This window comes from Hyalella azteca, unplaced genomic scaffold (assembly GCF_000764305.2).
Source record: "Hyalella azteca isolate HAZT.00-mixed unplaced genomic scaffold, Hazt_2.0.2 contig11575, whole genome shotgun sequence".
NCBI lineage: Eukaryota > Metazoa > Arthropoda > Malacostraca > Amphipoda > Hyalellidae > Hyalella > Hyalella azteca.
This window is the reverse complement of record NW_025941568.1, coordinates 177,256-194,934: the sequence shown is the minus strand read 5'-3', so window position 1 is coordinate 194,934 and position 17,679 is coordinate 177,256. Positions and strand designations below refer to the sequence as shown.

General features: G+C 35.0%; 2 protein-coding genes across 2 annotated transcripts; one reads left to right on the top strand and one right to left on the bottom strand.

The window, feature by feature from the left end:
* Positions 1–4,254: 4,254 nt before the first annotated feature.
* On the top strand, positions 4,255–10,865 carry LOC108680203 (the record flags this gene model as incomplete). Its single annotated transcript, XM_018168977.2, has 3 exons — positions 4,255–4,282; positions 7,377–7,559; positions 8,781–10,865. Coding segments are annotated over 3 exons (432 nt in total), but the record flags the coding sequence as incomplete, so codon positions are not given.
* A 325-nt stretch (positions 10,866–11,190) lies between these two features.
* LOC108680208 (ras-related protein Rap-1b) lies at positions 11,191–17,554 on the bottom strand. Its single transcript, XM_018168989.1, has 3 exons — positions 17,390–17,554; positions 15,889–16,071; positions 11,191–15,032 (listed from the first exon to the last, which is right to left on the bottom strand). Exons 1-3 carry the CDS (start codon positions 17,516–17,518, stop codon positions 14,784–14,786), a joined length of 561 nt encoding a protein of 186 aa, XP_018024478.1. The 5' UTR covers positions 17,519–17,554; the 3' UTR covers positions 11,191–14,783.
* Positions 17,555–17,679: the final 125 nt, after the last annotated feature.

The following is a 17,679-nucleotide window of genomic DNA, read 5'->3' as shown; positions in this document are numbered from 1 at the left end:
TTCGGAAGTGCATTCAAAAAAAGTTTCTGAAATAGTAGGAACATTTCCATTATCATTCTGAAGTAGAAGCGTCATTTCCGTTCTTATATATAAACAGGAATAATAAAATACCTATCAAATCCATCCATTGTCACTCAATTCGTGATGTATGAATGACAGTTTTACTTTGATTCCTATGATGCTCATTTTTACCGGTTGAAGCTGTAGAATTTAATTAAATTAAAAAATTAAATAGAATTAAATTTTACTAAATCAAAATTTATTATTTAATACACTAGATGGTACATGCTGTAGAATTAAATTCTATTAGAAAAATGTTGAATTAAAAATCTGATTATATTTTTTAAATTAAAAATTAATTTTTATTGAATTAAATTGTATTATTAATGCACTATATGGTAAGAGCTCTATGTTTTATATAATGAAATAGTTTCCCATGTTAAACAACAAAAATTTTCTAAAAGACACAAAACGTTCGAAAACGCGGGATGGCAGACGTTTTAAATGTTTCTTTTATTATTAACCTATCGTTAATTTTTGCAGCGTGCTTATCTATCAATAAAATTAATTGTCTGTCTAATTTGTCAATGCATCAAATGATGAATTTTAAATAATCATACCCGAATTTCTGTGATTGAAATCCTGATGCGTTATCGCTATTAAATTTTGATACAATTTTACAATTGATTTTAATACAATTTTATCTTTGCTCCTATCATATGATGCTCATTTATACCAGCTGCAGCTGTAGAATTAAATAAAAATAAAATACAAATAATTCGAAACTAAAATTTATTGAATTAAATGTAATTATTTAATACACAAAATGGTACATGCTATTGATTTAAATTATATTAAAAAAATGTTAAGTTAGAAATTTGATTCGAAAATTCGAATTAGAAATCAAATTTTATTAAAATAACTTTTGTTATTCAATACAACTTATGGTATCTACATGTCTAAGCTCTGAATGATAATGTATTGCAATAATTTCCACTTCAACAACAAACGTTTTCTAAAAGACAAGAGACGTTCAAAAACTCTCGATGGGAGACGAAATCATTTAGAATCTGAGGTGAAAATAATTATATAGACAATATCAACAAAATAGGCAAAAAACATGAAAAAATGTATGTGTGGATAATTTGAAACAAATTTCCATCATTTAAATGTCAGTATGGAATGTGAATCAAGTCTAATTATTGTAAAATCGAACTTGACATGACCAAAAGCTATGCCTGTGACGCTGCCATGTCAGATATGATCGTGGAAACACGATGTGAATGTACGCCTTGGAAAAGTCTAAGTTTATCTCATACTTTTGTGTGATATCAAAAGCTTTGTTGGTATTGTCCAATCGTGAGAATTTTTTACGATTCTGGATGTGTTTTTTTTTATTTTAGAACGTTTTCAATGCAAAAATGTGTCCGCTATCCTACAGATAAACGACTAGTTAACTTGATTAGTCGTTGGCAACACGGGATTGGATTTCAAACCACGCGCAATTTTGGAAGCAGGGTAGTTTCCAATGAGCTCAGTTTATAAATTTTCATTGCAGTGGAAGGTGGTGTAACGCGGTGGTAGGGTTGGTATTTCGATACGTTTTCTTATATTGACAGGAGAATATATTACCTATACAGAATTCCACACTGATTTGGGATAACACATGCTCGGTGCATGCAACCTTGTAAATAAGTTCATGACTTGTAAATAGTTTTTCATTACTCAGCGTAAATGGCTTTTCATTAAAAATTATCCGGCGACGCATCTTGAAAATGTTCAGCGACGCTTTGGGCTTAAAAACCCATATATTGGCAACGCTGCTTCCATCTTCTGCACCCTGGCCCCTAGCCAACTATGGCAACTAGGCTAGTTAGTGAGTTACCTACTTGTGATTTGTGAATGTGATGCTAAGGAGAATGTTTTTTTTTTGCCCTTCCTCAAGTTAATTTTTTAGTAATATAAGTTATAATATAAATATAAAAAGTAGACTACTAGTACCTAAGTAACTTTACTAACTTAGGTAGATACCAGGCGGCATCCAGTCCAGACTCTGGAGTCCAGCAAGCAGCAATGCTGCCAATGCAATTGAATACATGCTCTCAAAATTTCAGAGCTCATCAGCTCAGCTAATTTGACAGTGACTACTAGCATTCTGGAAGTTATGGTAGTGTGGCAGTTACGTAACTTAGGGTAAACGCTGTATATTCCAACACTTTTAGGACATAGCAAAAAATGAATGGCTATAATAAAATCACCGTACGCACAACTCGAGTTCTGTTTGCTTTACGGCACTCTCAAAACACCGCACTACACGCCAGCAACAATGAAACGTCACAAAATGTTGCCATATTTATATAAAAGCCTTTAGAATGCAAACCTACTAAATCCGTATATTCCGACACTGTGTGTGACTAATTTGGCATTTTGTGAGACTAATTCTGGCCGCGTTTCAAAGTTCAAACTCTACTAATTAGTAATTCTGACACTCTTGTGTTCAAATTCCAATCGCTGTGTGAGCTGTATTGGAATACGACACAGCTTGGAATTAGAACACTATTGAATATGGAACACTACTTATTTAGGCTTTTGATTAAGAAAATTGTAATTTTTGCACACAGCTTGGAATAAGCTGTGTTTGTCTAATTCCTAGCTGTGTCAGAATTAGTTTTATGTGTGTAAAACCGTCTCTTAATTAATCATCTATTAATTTATTTACCACATGAAATCAGCAAATACAAGTATACCTAAAGGATTCCTAATATATTCACAGACTTATTTAAAAGTCTCAAACCATAATAATCTTTCTACACAAACAGTTTATCACTATTTGGTAGAGCAAGGTCAACTATCAACATTGACACATTTTTCGATGTTCTCGCTGGGTGACGCGCACTGTCTCTCTTTGGATCTCAAAATTTTCGCCCCAGACGGCCCAGACCTAGTGTTTTGGCAATAGTATGGCACGCAACAGTATGACGTCACTATTTCAACCATCAACAAATGCGTGGGACTAAGAAAAAGCTTAATATAAAGGAAAAAAGTCTAGAAGTGTCGGAATTACCCACGATGTCAGAATAATATACCGCGTTTACCCTACGTTCAGTCATATGATATGCTGGTAGTGTTTCAGTTCATATTTTAAAGTTTTAGAGTAAATTGCATATAATTGATCAACAATGTTATTGTTAGAGTTAGAAAGACATTGTTTATGATTGTTACATGAAATTGTTCACCTACCTGCAGGCTGCAGCTACCTTCTGGTCTACTTGCTAAGTTGCTAGTTGAATTTGTCAAGTGCTAGTAAGCTCGCTAGGCTACTTGCTAAGGGCCTAAGGCTAGGGATAGCAGCTGCAATGCCCAATGGCGTTTGGTGATGCAGTTCTACTAGTACAAGTATTATTAATTTATTACTAATATTATTTATCATTTAATATTATTTTTTGTTATCATATATATACCTGTCATTTTCCCATCATTTACCTATCAAATAATGAATGCATCAATGAACCCACCTACATCATTCCTTCATCATTTGTTCATTCATTATTTCTTAATCAATTACTCACTCATTTTTCATTCATTTATCATTTATTCATCATTAATTAGTAAATTATTTATTAATTGTTCACTCATCATTCATTCATTTGTCATTTATTCATTATTCACTTATTATTCATTTATTATTTGTTCATTCATATGACTGTATGACATACCGGTATATCATTTATTTATCAATAATTTCTATTTGTAATTTATTTATCATTTATACCTATATCATTTGTTTAGTATTATTTATCAAACTCAAATTTTTTGTGTTTAATTCTGGTTTTTGTTTAATTTATACCATTCAAATCTATCTGTCACACCCTTCACCCCCCTCCCCCCACCTAAGTCTCAACCAAAATGTTTTATTTCATTTAGAATATATAGCTCACAAGAAGAACTTTCTAATGGTTTTAAAATCTTTGAAATTGGCTCATAGGAAACCTAGAAATAATAGTGTTTTTGAAAATTGGTCAATTTTTTTAGACATAATTTGATAAAGGAAAAAATTCATATCTTTTCACTTTTATTTGTATTTCACTAATATTATATGGTATTTTTCTCACAAAATTTTTTTTTTTTTCAGCTGTATAATTTTTATTAAAATCAGAAGAAAAAAATTTTGTTTGTGCACATACCTACTGCTTGGAAAATAAATTGTTGAAACAGTTTTAAAATATGTTTGCCAATAACATATTATTGTTTTTGCTAATTATTTTTCTTCATTGCCATTTAGGTAAGTTTTTTATGTGCTTTGTTCTCTGAAAATTTTAATGTCTTTAAATAGTATCAGTGACATTACTTATATATATTACATGTGTCAATTGACCTGCACCCCATCTGGAATATCAGCAAAATTTTCCTAATATCACAGTAAAAATTATTGATACACTAATGAGTTTTGAGAGTTGTAGTTAGAAATAAGAGTTTTTTTATTTTTCATTGAAGAAATTAGGAAGACGTCATAGGAATGGGTGAAATTGGCCAGATTTATGCCATAGTCCAGAAGATGTGCCAGTTGTCTAGATTGGAATTTTCCTACTTATGAATAGAAGGTTGTGGCACCAAAGTAACCATTATGTCATATGTTTAGAATCTTATGGTCCAATTGTACAGTGTTATTAGAAATTATATAGAAAATAAATCATCTAGAGGAAATCTTGCAGCTCCAAAAATTCTGGGAAAACTCTAGTTGCAGCTTAAAGCCTTAAACAGTAGATATATAATATGCCAGCCAGGTGTGCAGAAATTCATATCATCATTTCTTGATTTGCATGGTGCGCTGAAAATCTTTAAAAAAATAAGCATAAGCCCTAACTAAAACCAGTCTAAACAAAGATGCTTGTTTGTGTGCTGTCGCAATTAGATCCTCTCACCACCTGTCTAAGACTATCAATGTAAATGTGTTTGTGAGAAGTGATCATACACATGTTCAATGCCTGCTGTTACCAACAGTGGCAGCAGCTGCAGTTGTGTATTCCGTAACAGCATGTATTCTGCGTACATGATCATATCCTCTTGCCACTTATATATGAGCGTAAATCAGTGGCAGATTTACTAGTGAATTTAAATAAATTTTATGCTTGCTGCTATCAGCAGCTGTCACTGCCCAAAAATGCAATCTTATTCTATATAAGCTAGTACCGGTATATATATGTATATATACTTATTAGTGTAGTTAGGCAGAAGTTCTTCATTTATACAGGTTTGGTTGAAGACCAGAGCGTATAAATCGCTCTGGTCTTCAACCAAACCTGTATATATACTTATATATACTCACTTTACACAATGATGAATGTATTCAGGGTGCATACCGGTCATGGAAAACCTAGAAAGTCGTGAAATTTGATTTTTCATTTTCCAGGTCTGGAAAGTATTTGGATTTTATTTCAGGTCATGGAAAGTCATGGAATAAAAGGCGTTTTGATTTCCCTCAATATGTTGATGTTGGTTACACTTACATGGGGGAGTGCAGCCAAGCACCACCAATTTTGTGCACCAATAAGCCCTGAATCAAACGCCTTGGATCTTTCTAGACATCCACCAATCAGCCATGAATGGAACCTGCTATCCATAGCCAACCCTTGACATCATTCTGCTTTGAATATTTTGAGCTCTACATCCCCCCAACATGAGGTCGAATGGCTGTCCACCACTGAACGTTGTGTCAAAGCATCACTTCATACCCTGGCCACTGCTCAAACTGAAAATTCAGCCAAGCCACGGCTGAAAGAGGGTTTTTGTTCAAGAAGGAAATAATGATGCTCAACATGAAAGAGCAAATGCAGGTTGCCCTGCCTGCTGTAGTTGATGTTGCACATGTTGGAGGCCTAAACAATATGACCATCACCAAGAAGATGCTGCTTGCAGCCAGCAGTGCCAAAACATCCTACAATAATTATTTGGCAGAAGAGAAAGAGCAGAATGCAAAGGCCCTGAAAACCCAGGAGAGGAATGCTTTGTTGGATGAGCTAGAAGAACTGAAGAAGAAGAAAAGGCGTACAGAGGAGGGCATCAAGGCACTTCAGCAAGCAGCAGATGAATATGCAGAAGCAATGGAAAGAAAGGGGGATTTGAAAATAATCGCAAATTTCAATGCCTTGAGGCGATCTTTGAAAACAATGCTTGACACTCTTGAAGAGAACATTAAAGAAAAAGTTGATGAAATAGCTGCCAGTTGAATGTTAGGGTAGTGGCGTTGAATCGTGTTCTAAACTGTATTGGCATTATCATGTACAATCTTGTGTGCATTCCTCAATATTTGTTGTGATTTGACACTTGAATTAATAATAATACCAGTGTGGGCTTGATTTTCCGATATGTCATTTTTTGTTACTCTGTGTCTGCCTGCTCTATGCATTTACACGTTTGCTATTTATCAACTGTAGGAGATGATAGAATATGTATGGTTAGTCTTTCAGTCATGCTTAACCTCCCGAATATGAGTCTTGGAAAATTATATTGATGGTCATTGAGAGTCACGGAAAAGCCAAGGAATTTTTTTTTCTAAATACCAGTACACACCCTGTGTATATATATGTGTGTATTAGTATGTATAGGATCATTAGGATAGATCATTTTGGATTTTATAACCTAAATCTAGACAATTTTTTTTAAACTTGGCTGATATTTTTAATATGCTTCTAAAGTTTTAATATGAAGCATCTTTCCTTGAATTAAACTAGAAACAAATCAATAATAAAATTCATTTTGTGTTTTTCAATTGAATTTGTATAATATTTTAGTAACAAATTTGATTTAAAAAAGTGCCATTTTTATTTCAAACTTCATGATGTTTTTAATGTTCTTAAGGGGTTAAAATTTATTGTTTGTGATAAAAAGAGGTAGTGGTCTATACCTTTTAGGAGTGCTCAAGTACTCTGGAAAGTTTTGATTTTCATGTATTTTAATTATGTGTATATATTATGTGCATTAAAACTCTAAATAGATTTTTGTACTTTTTTACCCTAAACTTTCTATATACATGAATTATACAGCTTGATTATAATTTCTTCAAAATTTGTCTGATATTAGTAGGAGAATGGTACAAAATTTATAGCTTTCAAATAACAGATATTAGGTAATTCAAATATGAACTTTAATGCAAGAATATTACAAAAAATTATGCAAAGGCTTTTGGTAAAATAATAGAAGAAAAATATCCATGCTGGTTGGCTAAATTTCTTTGTCAGATCATATTGAAGTTTTCAAACCCATCTAATCTTGGAACAAAAGTCTCACTGCTATAAAGTTACTGAATGTTCATTCAATAGTTCATGGCTTGTTATGCAGGGATGATATATTCATAGTTTAAAACTGTGCCTCTGCAGGCAGCAGCGTGAAGTGCTACCAGTGTTCAACTGATGAAGATCCAAAAGGGAAGGATTTGTGTGGCGCCTACCAGAAATTCAGGGAAGAAGAACATGTTCCTGTAGACTGCCTGCATGATGAGAGTGTCACGCCTGGCACTTTCTGCGTTAAGGTCACCAAGCAGAGCCCAAGGAGTTTCATCTGTAAGTGCACTTGAAGAAATTGAAAATGGTGACGACTAATATAGGATCTTGTTGCCATAGGTTGCTTGTTGAAATTGAAAAAGATGATGACTAATATTGGATCTTGTTGTCATAGGTTGCTTGTTGAAATTGAAAAAGATGATGACTAATATTGGATCTTGTTGTCATAGGTATATGTTTAACCTTACAAGTGGTTGTCAAGGTTTGTGTGTTTGAAACCTGGGACTGCAAATATATAGGGGCTGTTGGATGCAATCCATGATACTCATTGCATTGGGATAGTTTGTGGACCTGAGAATTTATTCATTGGAAGTTAATATTTAGTCACTGCAAAACTGATTGGAAAAGATTGGATCAATAAAGGGAATTAGATTTTAAAATGTTATATATACAAATCAAATTTAAATGCACAAAATAGTTTAAATGAAAGTCAAATATAGTAGGGCATTAGTTAAATGCCTGTGTTTATGATTTGATTTGATAATTGGTAGTATTCCATCAGTTCTTTTAATAGTTCAATGTTATATGTAGGTTTGGATGTATCTTTCTCCAATTAGAATAAATAAGCTTTATTATTATTTATAAATTTCAGGATGGTGTGATTCAAAAACTGCTTAGATTTCTGATCTTGGATGATGCCAGGATGATATGCTAGTGTTTATTTTTTTACATACAACATTTTCTTTACTCAAAATTACTTATCAACTAATGACAGTGCCTGAGATACTTTCTAAATGAACACCTAGGAATGTAAATGTCAACGTCAGGAATGTATATATACTGTAATGTATTTGACCAGTGTCTAATTTGCAGTCATGGTGTTGGATAAACTTGTCATCTTGCTATTAATTTCCAATAATATAATTAAATCCCAAAGTGAAATGTTATCAAACACTATTTAAAGTAATTGGATCATAGTTGATAGAAAGAACTTCTAGTTAAATTTTTACCCAAGAATGTAGCCCTTAATGGGCAGTCAATTTTTTCCTCTGATTCAGTCAATTTATTTCACTTCAAATGATGACTATAAGTACTTAATTTGGGCAGTAAAATTGCTTAAAAATTATTTTGCTTGGTATTTGATTTTATATAGTCATTTAAAATTATAAACTACCTAAAGACCTTTAGATTGAAATTCTTCACTTTTGGGTGGGAATTAACACAATTTCTTCTCATGAGATTGTCAACGGCAGCTTATACCTACTGATGATGCCATTGCAGGGGACGGCCGTTGGAGGACGGTGATCAGACGTTGTGCATCTGTCACTGAGACGGGCGTGACGAACGTGTGTAACTGGGGTGTGGATCTGAACGGTGTGTACTACGAGGAGTGTTACTGCACCAGCGACAACTGCAATGCTGCGCTGCCCAGCACTAGACCATCACTCAGTCTCATTGCTGTGCCTGTTCTCACTCTTGCTCTTCTGCGTACGCGGTTGTGAGTGACATTCATCATCTGCACATTCCAGGCGGCAGAAGAATGTTGGCTCAATAGTTTGCTCATAGGAGTTGTTCAGGATGAGACTTGGCCTTCAGAATGAGCAAAAAAAAAGTTTTTATAGTCGTATTATTGGGATTTCTGTGAAAGTGGTGAGTTCAAATCGTCCGAAGTATTTCGTTCGCTCTAGAAGAGAAGGTAACACTGAGTTCCAGGTTTCAGTAAACCGAAAGTACATTACATTAATCAGACGGGTGTTTTGTGTACATTGCCACTATTGTGATCTGGTGATGTTCTTTGCCAGTACATCAATAGTGTTCTTCTTCATGTGAAGATGAAATGATGGCGTGTACATATTATCCAACCATTTCAGTGTACCGGGACTACCGGCTAACTCATAAGCCGCCAGATTTCCATTTCTTCAATTGATGGAACGATCAGGGATTTGATTTGTTTTGAGAAAGAGAACAACTATACCAATTATCGTCAGAGGGATTGCGGACAATTCTTGTTAGATTTTACCCGTCGTTGACGATTAGACACAGGGTAAATTATTGGATCTGTTCACAAATGAGAATCTCATGCTCAATCTCAATTTTGTCTGTCATTTAGCTCATTTGGATCGCTAGTCTTGGATGCAGAGTCGCTGCTACCGATTATATATTGACGTCACTGCGCGCGCTGCCGTGGTCAAACACAAATTCATTTAGTACGATCTTGTCGAAGTATTGAATTTCAGGAGCAATTAAACAATTAAATTAACGTCTCGAGTGTAGTAGGGACTCCTCAATTTTAATTAATTATTATGCTCTCCTCTATAACACAGAAGGCGCGGTCTCATCGTGCAATTATTTCAAATTACCAACACTTAACCGGTTTCGTTTCTCTACAGCGATATGTGCTCAAATTTGTTCCTACTTATTTCGTTCTAATCAACTTCCTTACATTTGCTTCGGTTGCATTTATGTAATTTCATGTCTTTAGTTAATAATGAGTTAGCCACGAAGAGAGAAACTGTAATGTTACAATGTCTTCCATTTTATATTGAAATAATTCGATGCGTTTCGATTACTAGGGACTTGTTCAGTCATTCCTGTTATAGGTTGGTCCCCGATATATATATCCTATGCTGATGTGATGCAGAGGATTTTCGAAAGGATTTGCTGATCAATTCGTCAACTTTAGCCACTCGTAAAAGATCAAGTTTTTCCCTCGTAAGTACCCCATTGAACTGTAAGCTACATCAGTCTCCACCTGAGCTCTTAGTGGCGAATGAGGTTGTCAAAGTTAGGCTTCGTTCGTTTGGCACATTTTTGAGATAAAATATGACGTTTACTCATGCTTGTAAGCTTTGAATAGCAGAAGATGACTGTCATTGAATTATTAGATGATGGTAAACTTAACGTTAGCAAATTTGGGGTAAGCAATGTATGCTAATACCGCAATTTTTACGTTTAAAATAGCAGTAGGTGCTAAGATAAATAGCGTTATTCCAGCATGCAGTGATATGTTAAACTCACTCCGTCCATTGCAAGTGCCTACTTAGTTAATTATAATGATCTAGAGTTAATCTTTGGCAGCTAGTTACTGCTTTTATATATATTTAACCTATAATTAAGCCTCGCCCTATTTTATTTCTACACACAATTTGCTAATTTGTTCGTCTATCACATTTAGGCACTTATAAATTAACATGAAAAGCTGGGGAGCAGAAAGTGGTTTGTGTCAACGGAGACAGCCTGTGCATGCAGGCAGGCACTGGTTAAATGATAATGATCTTGGTAAAAAACAAGAATTAACGATCATCACTATTATGTTCATTCCAACCATTCTGTACCATTTCTGGTGAGATAAATGAAGACCATGAGCTACGTAGTATTTATTTTTACCTTCAGAGAGCAGCGCCATTCTCGCTACTGTGAAATGTCTCCTGTAGACCTATAAAACTAGCACGCGATGTTGCTGTAAAAGATTCCCAAGACAAATTTGTTACCAACTTAATGGCAACACTGTCCGTTGTAGAGGTTGAAGAGCAATGCTGCTAACCAACTCTGACTGCTTCGTATTATTTACGAGGGATGGGCACCATCTCCAAGCGATGATGAGAATTTTTTCAAGCTAGGCACGTATTGTTGCTGCACAAGTTGACGAAAGGTTCTCTAGCTTAGGATGCATTGTCAGTGAAACACTACGAACAACGTATTAGGTATATATCCATTATTCTGTTTACACAAACAAGTATAAGCTCAATTTCGAGGAAAGCAGACAAAAAGTCAAGCAATATCTTACGCTCCCACATCTGTACATGTAGTTATGATAATAGAATATCTAAACCTTCACATTATCCTATAAGAGAGTTCAATCTGAAAAGCAGCTAAGAAAAGCTTAATTCTTAGTTTGTTTAAATTTTGGGTTCCGAACGGAGCAAGAACAGAGTTTTGAAACTGGTGTTAATTTCATAGTGGGCAGTTTATAGGCTTGAAAAATGTTCATAAGGAAGCGCCGATTGCTCTCCAATACTAAGAGCGATCTAATAGGTCGCACGTAATAGTGTATCGACAGGTAATCAATTTTCAAATATATCGCGACGCTGAATGGCAGCGCATCGTAGTCATTACATCAATCACGCACATTCAACGCACCACAAAAGGAGAGTTTTATGAAGAAAATGTGAAAAAATAACAGGATTCAGTATGTGACATCGCCAAGCAACAACTCTGCACAGTAATAAATTACACACATAAAGATGGAATTATTTACGTAGGAACGAAGAATGTGACCTCAGTGTGACGAGCGTGCCGGCGAATACAATTTAATAAGAGCGTATTTTGAAAAAAAAAAAACTCAATGGCACCACGCTACACAAGCGTGCTCGCCATTCCTTTAATCGCAATTTCATTCAACTCGGTACAAATCCACAATCATGGTGTGCCAGGCAGAGTCCGTACTCGAAAAATAGAGCAACAAGGCAAAATTTTATGGAAAGACTTAGTTCACAAAAAAATAAATTCGGCTGTTAACGGTAGACGAGTCATAGCTACTGCCACTCACAACAGAAGTAGCAGTGAGGTGAATTGGTTACTTTTCTATGTCCTTATCTTGCACTGGTCACGAAGAACACCAACAAGGTGGAAGGTCTAGATCATTTCATTCATGAACAACGCGGGGCGGATGGTCTGGCATGACCGGCGACACACAACGAACAGGAGGCAGCGTTAGTATTATCGAATGGACGCCGAAAATAAGTGAAGTTCAGCAAAACACTCTTACTATCGTTTGAGGAAATATGACCGAGGGATTCTTTCATCGTAATAACCTGATCTTATGACCGAGACGAAGCGCTCAGGAAGCCTCTAGGAAAGCGAACCAATAGGTCTTCCGACGAGTAAAAATGTCAGAGGCATTCTTTGACGTGCACGAAACTAAATCCTTAGTAATCCACATAGAAAGCAGCGGAAGAGCAGTATTAATTTAATAAACTTGACATGCTAAGGAAGAGCCATGCAGGCGGTGCATCCCTAGCCGAGTTGTCATTTAAAAACAAGGCAAAGTAAGCAATGAGTTGCATGCATACACGTCTCTCGACAAATGTAAGAGCTCTATATGACATCCTGTAGAGGCGAACCTGCTGACTTGAATCCTTATGATGTGCACAATAGTAGAGAAAAGCGCGGGTCTATATGTGTTTCCAGTTTTAGTTTATCAGATGCACGCAGCAGTATGAGTTTGGAAATGAAAGATTACATTCGCTAAGCATGGAATGACTTTAGAAAAGGGCAGGGATTCTAAAGGGAAGTTTCCACTGAGAGAAATATTTTGGACAACTAAAACAAACACGAGAAAATTGTCAGACAGCAGCAATAAAATTAGCTACAATCATAAGGACTCTTGAAGATGTTTTTAAATATAAAGAAAGCAAACTTCACTCATAAACGCAAATCTGGGCAACATTAATCAATAAATTCGAAATGGGGAAGCAGCAACGAATTCAATTTCTATTGCACAGAGCAGCTTCTGATTTAAAAAGCATGAATTAAAAGGAACAAATCTAGAATGCTTGTATTTGTGCGACAAAAGCGACGGCAAGCACAAATAAAATCGATAGATTACCAGACAATAATAACAAAACCATCACACACAGGGACGTCAAATACAAGGCAATGTATATTAGGTGAAATCAAGTATTTATACAATTAATTTACTTTCATCGCAAATTAACTACGAATTTAACTAAGTAAATGCAAAGCAAATTCATCACAAGTTTCATCTTTCTGTCGATTGTACTATTATTGTTGAAGGGATGGGGCTGGACTCAGAAACTTATCAATGAAATAATAGTTAATTTGCTTGTCATTTTCTGGCATTTTAAATGTAAACTTAATGATGTGCTGCGTTGCGATAAAAAAAATGAGACGTGTAAGAAACAATAAAGAACAGGTCCGGGAATATAATAATGTGAAAGTTAGCAAACAAAAATTTTTGATAGGTGACATAAGAGACAGTTTAGATGAATTTCGATATTATTGAAGCTGCATCTACATATATCCCAATCTTTATCAAGTGGACTCTAAAAATAAAGGCCAATTTTCATGAGCTTGAGCTCACACGAGAGTGCAGTGAAAATACGGTAGAACTTCCAGAATCGCCTTTCACTCCAAACACAGGACAGAAATTAGGATGAATCTATGGCAGTCTATCCTCCACGTGAATATGACCTTTTGAAGTACGCATGCACCAGCATCAGTTCAAAAGACGCACTCATGCCCTCTAACCACTAATAATAATAATAATTATGTAGTACGCAATTTCAAATTCAACTTTGGCAACTGAGGTAAACGCTGGTCATTTCGTCCGGCATTGCTTTCATTCGAGGCAAATGTGAGCGGCCAACAGCACTCATTATGAGATTCCCGAGATAAGACAGCAAGACAACAAGGCTATGACATTCCAGTCTGATTCAGAAGTTCAATAAAGGAAACCATACCTAATGTACCAACGAAACTTGGGTTATAGAAAGATCATTACAGAGTAGAGAAGGGATGAAATGCCCATACAGAAACATTCAGTTGACATACATAAGCACTACAAGTAAAATAACCGGAATTACCAAGTTTATAAGCTTGAAAAGAAAGGAAAAAAACTAGAAGATATAACCTATAGATGCGTTGATCAACACTGTTTATACTGAAGTTCGTTAGTTACAAATATAATTATCTCAGTGAGACTAATATATCATAGTTTATTTACGTAAGATTAACGCTGTATCAGGCAGTGCTTTGGACAAAATTATGTATCAATTCACCATTAATCCACTTGAAATCACATTACCAAGAATTTTTGTGATTCTTAGTAATTAGTATTAGATAATTATTCATGACACTTGAGAAGAGCTTTACAGAGCTATAGACCACCTGCAGAGTTTCACTCATTACTGGGCAGTATTTACTCTATTGTATCATTAAGAAAATCAGGACATGAATATCCTTCAGGAAAGATACAAATGCAAGTCATTTTATCATTATCAATACCTGATGCTCAGTTTATTAATATATTATGGAATTTAAGTTCGTACAATCTTCAGACCTGACAGATTTAGGACTTGAAATTGAAGGACTTTCGGCACCAAGGTACAGAAATAGTTATTCATCTGCATTATATGTAGACACAAGATCATGAACGCAAGAATGATGAAGTAATGAAATAATTAAATGGGCTCTACTGTTGCGCCCATGCCACTCTCATATGTCGTCAACAGATATTGCGGACCTGCGAACCACCCAAGAAATTTATAAGAGAACGCACTTTGTTTTCCGGCCAGGTCTACCATTTTTAATCTTGTCAGGACTTTTCCTGTTGATTTGACGCACGAGGTCATAAAATATCTCGTTGACATTGATCTTGGCTTTAGCAGAGGACTCAAGGAAGGCACACATGAAGTTTTTGGCAAGGTTCAGTCCCTGATCTTTGCCCACCACGCGCTCGTCCTCCAGATCACATTTGTTGCCAACCAAAATCATGGGCACATCGTCCGTGTCCTGCACAAGTGAGTTATTAGTGAGAACTCGTGTCATTTTTGGGCCCTATCAAGATACTACATTCTCTTCAATTTTGTTAATGAAATTTGTCATTTTTATGTTATCAAGATACTACATTCTCTTCAATTTTGTTAATGAAATTTGTCATTTTTATGTTATCAAGATACTACATTCTTTTTAATTTTGTTAATGAAATTTGAGGCCTAGTTGGACTCCATCTAAGCTTCTTTCATATATAAAATTCAAGATCAGAACGTCTCAGTAATATAGCATAGCACAAGCAAGTTACATTATAGACAGAAAAATGAACACACAAAATATCCTGAATAATTATAAAAAAAGTCTTTTTTTCTTTATTATAATCTGATCTCATCATTTAAAAGTAGATAGCCATCAAGACCTGTAGAAGCCACCTTGAAAGTTTTTAACACATTATCATTACTTTGACTTGCAAATTTAGTCTTGTGGTGGGCCTGATTTGTTTGGTATGAAATCAAAGGTAAGAATTAATACTGGTATACAATTATATACATTTTCATGAATGTGCTGCGTATATTAATATTAATAGTTTGATTTTAAATACATTTTCAAGAAAAATGATTACCCCTCTAAAAAGAGATCATAGAATTTTACGTTATCGAGTTAAAAAATTCTTCATACCTATGCAATGACAACTTTATATATAGCTACAAATAAGCAAAATAGATATTCTTTATAACTGTGCACTGATAACTAAATACAGTCATAGTTACAGAGGAAGAATATATTTTGAATTATCGATAGCTTGACTTGAAGCAAAGGCTTGTCCCTGAAAATCAGAGCAATAATAGAAACATAAAAATAGTCAATTAGAAACCTTGACTCTGAGGATCTGTTCACGGAGATCTGAGAGGTCATTGAAGGTGCTCTGGGCAGTGATGCTGTAGACCAGCACAAAGCCTTGGCCATTCTTCATGTAAAGATCTCGCATGGCAGTGAATTGCTCAGTCCCGGCAGTATCAAGAATCTCTAACATGCACTGCTGCCCATCCACCTCCACCTGCACACAATAGTTTACATTAGGTGTTTTATGAAGAAAACGACTTTGAATTACACGAAAAGCATTTCAAATTAGATACATGTTTCAATGTTGGACCATTGCAGCCTTGTTGCAAGTGTTGAACAGTTTACTGAATGCATAAAAAATCTTATAAAAAAATCACCACCAAAAATTACAGTTCTGAAGCCTCTTCCAAAGCAACTATAGCAAATCAATGATATAACAAAATGTATTCAATTTTAGAGTAAAACATAATATCAATATAAAGTTAAGCAAGGCACTGTTTTGACCAGCAAAACTCTCCTCATAAAAAGATATGATAAATGTAAAATGTAGAAGATTTTCCATGCACCAATTTTTGGGCATGGCAAAACAATGGTGTGCATAATTTGACAATGAAATTGTTGAATAAGTGCTTTCCAAAGCAGAAAAATAATCAAAGACTTTAGACAATTGGAGCCAAATTTCTAGATTTCAAAGGTTTTATCTTGTTTTTTTTTTTCAAGTTTGTCTTGTTGTTAATTAAATATACATAGGAATAGTGTAAGGGTGTTGAAGAAATTAGCTCGAGTATTTATGTGTAATAAAGTTGCATAGAAAAGAAATTTTATTAAATCTGTTTAGTGATAGATTAGAGATTCATGCTTCAACTTAAATTGTGATAATGGGCAGCATTTTCCAAAAACTGTGTGTAAAAATTATCATTTTATTGGCATTTTTTTAATTTCTGGCAAAACATGCTATTTTTATCATTTTTTACAAAAAAAAATTGGGCACAGGCCATAAAAATTTTCGTTTGAGGAACGAAAACAATCTAATTAGAGCTCGGAGTTTTAGGCTGTTTGCTTTGAACATTATAAAGCTCTATTTGATCTTTAGATTGTTTCTTCCTCGAATTGGTCTTACTGCAGGGGCGGAAGGCCCTGTCCAAATGTCCTCCCAGGTTCTCGTGCTCGAGGGACCATGGTTTCCCGTTTAAGGACTGTAGGCGGGGGTCCTCGCTCTTGAACTGCCATTTCACGGCTGGGAAGGGCTTCGGTGTCTTGGGAGCCCCGGCCCTTTTGAGCCATGGTTGAGCGTTCCTGTCATTTATGCAACCACAAGATTTCCACTAGATGAATTACCTCCTATTGTTAATAAAAATTCATGATTGGACCAACAGGCAGCGTAGAACTCTAAGAGGTATTAAATTAACCATTACTCATAGCATATTGTGAAGGTCATCACATCCTGGCTCCAGCAAAATTTATGTATGATATTACAATTACAGCAGCAACCTTAAAACCTTCAGAATTAAACAGTTTAAAAATTAGCTCACCTGCTTTCTATACGAGTCTTCAATGGTTGGATCATATTTTTCTACAAAAATTCCTTGCACAAACTGTACTGTAAGAGCAGATTTACCTACACCACCAGATCCAAGAACAACTATTTTATACTCCCGCATAATGATTAATAAGGAAAATGCAATTTGTAGGAAATCTGTAGGGGTAAACACATTACTGTACATTATTTTGTGGAATTGTGTGGCTCTAAATAAGAGCATATTGAATATGTATGACAGTTAAAACTAAAGACAAACATACAGGAAATAAGACCTTGTCAGTA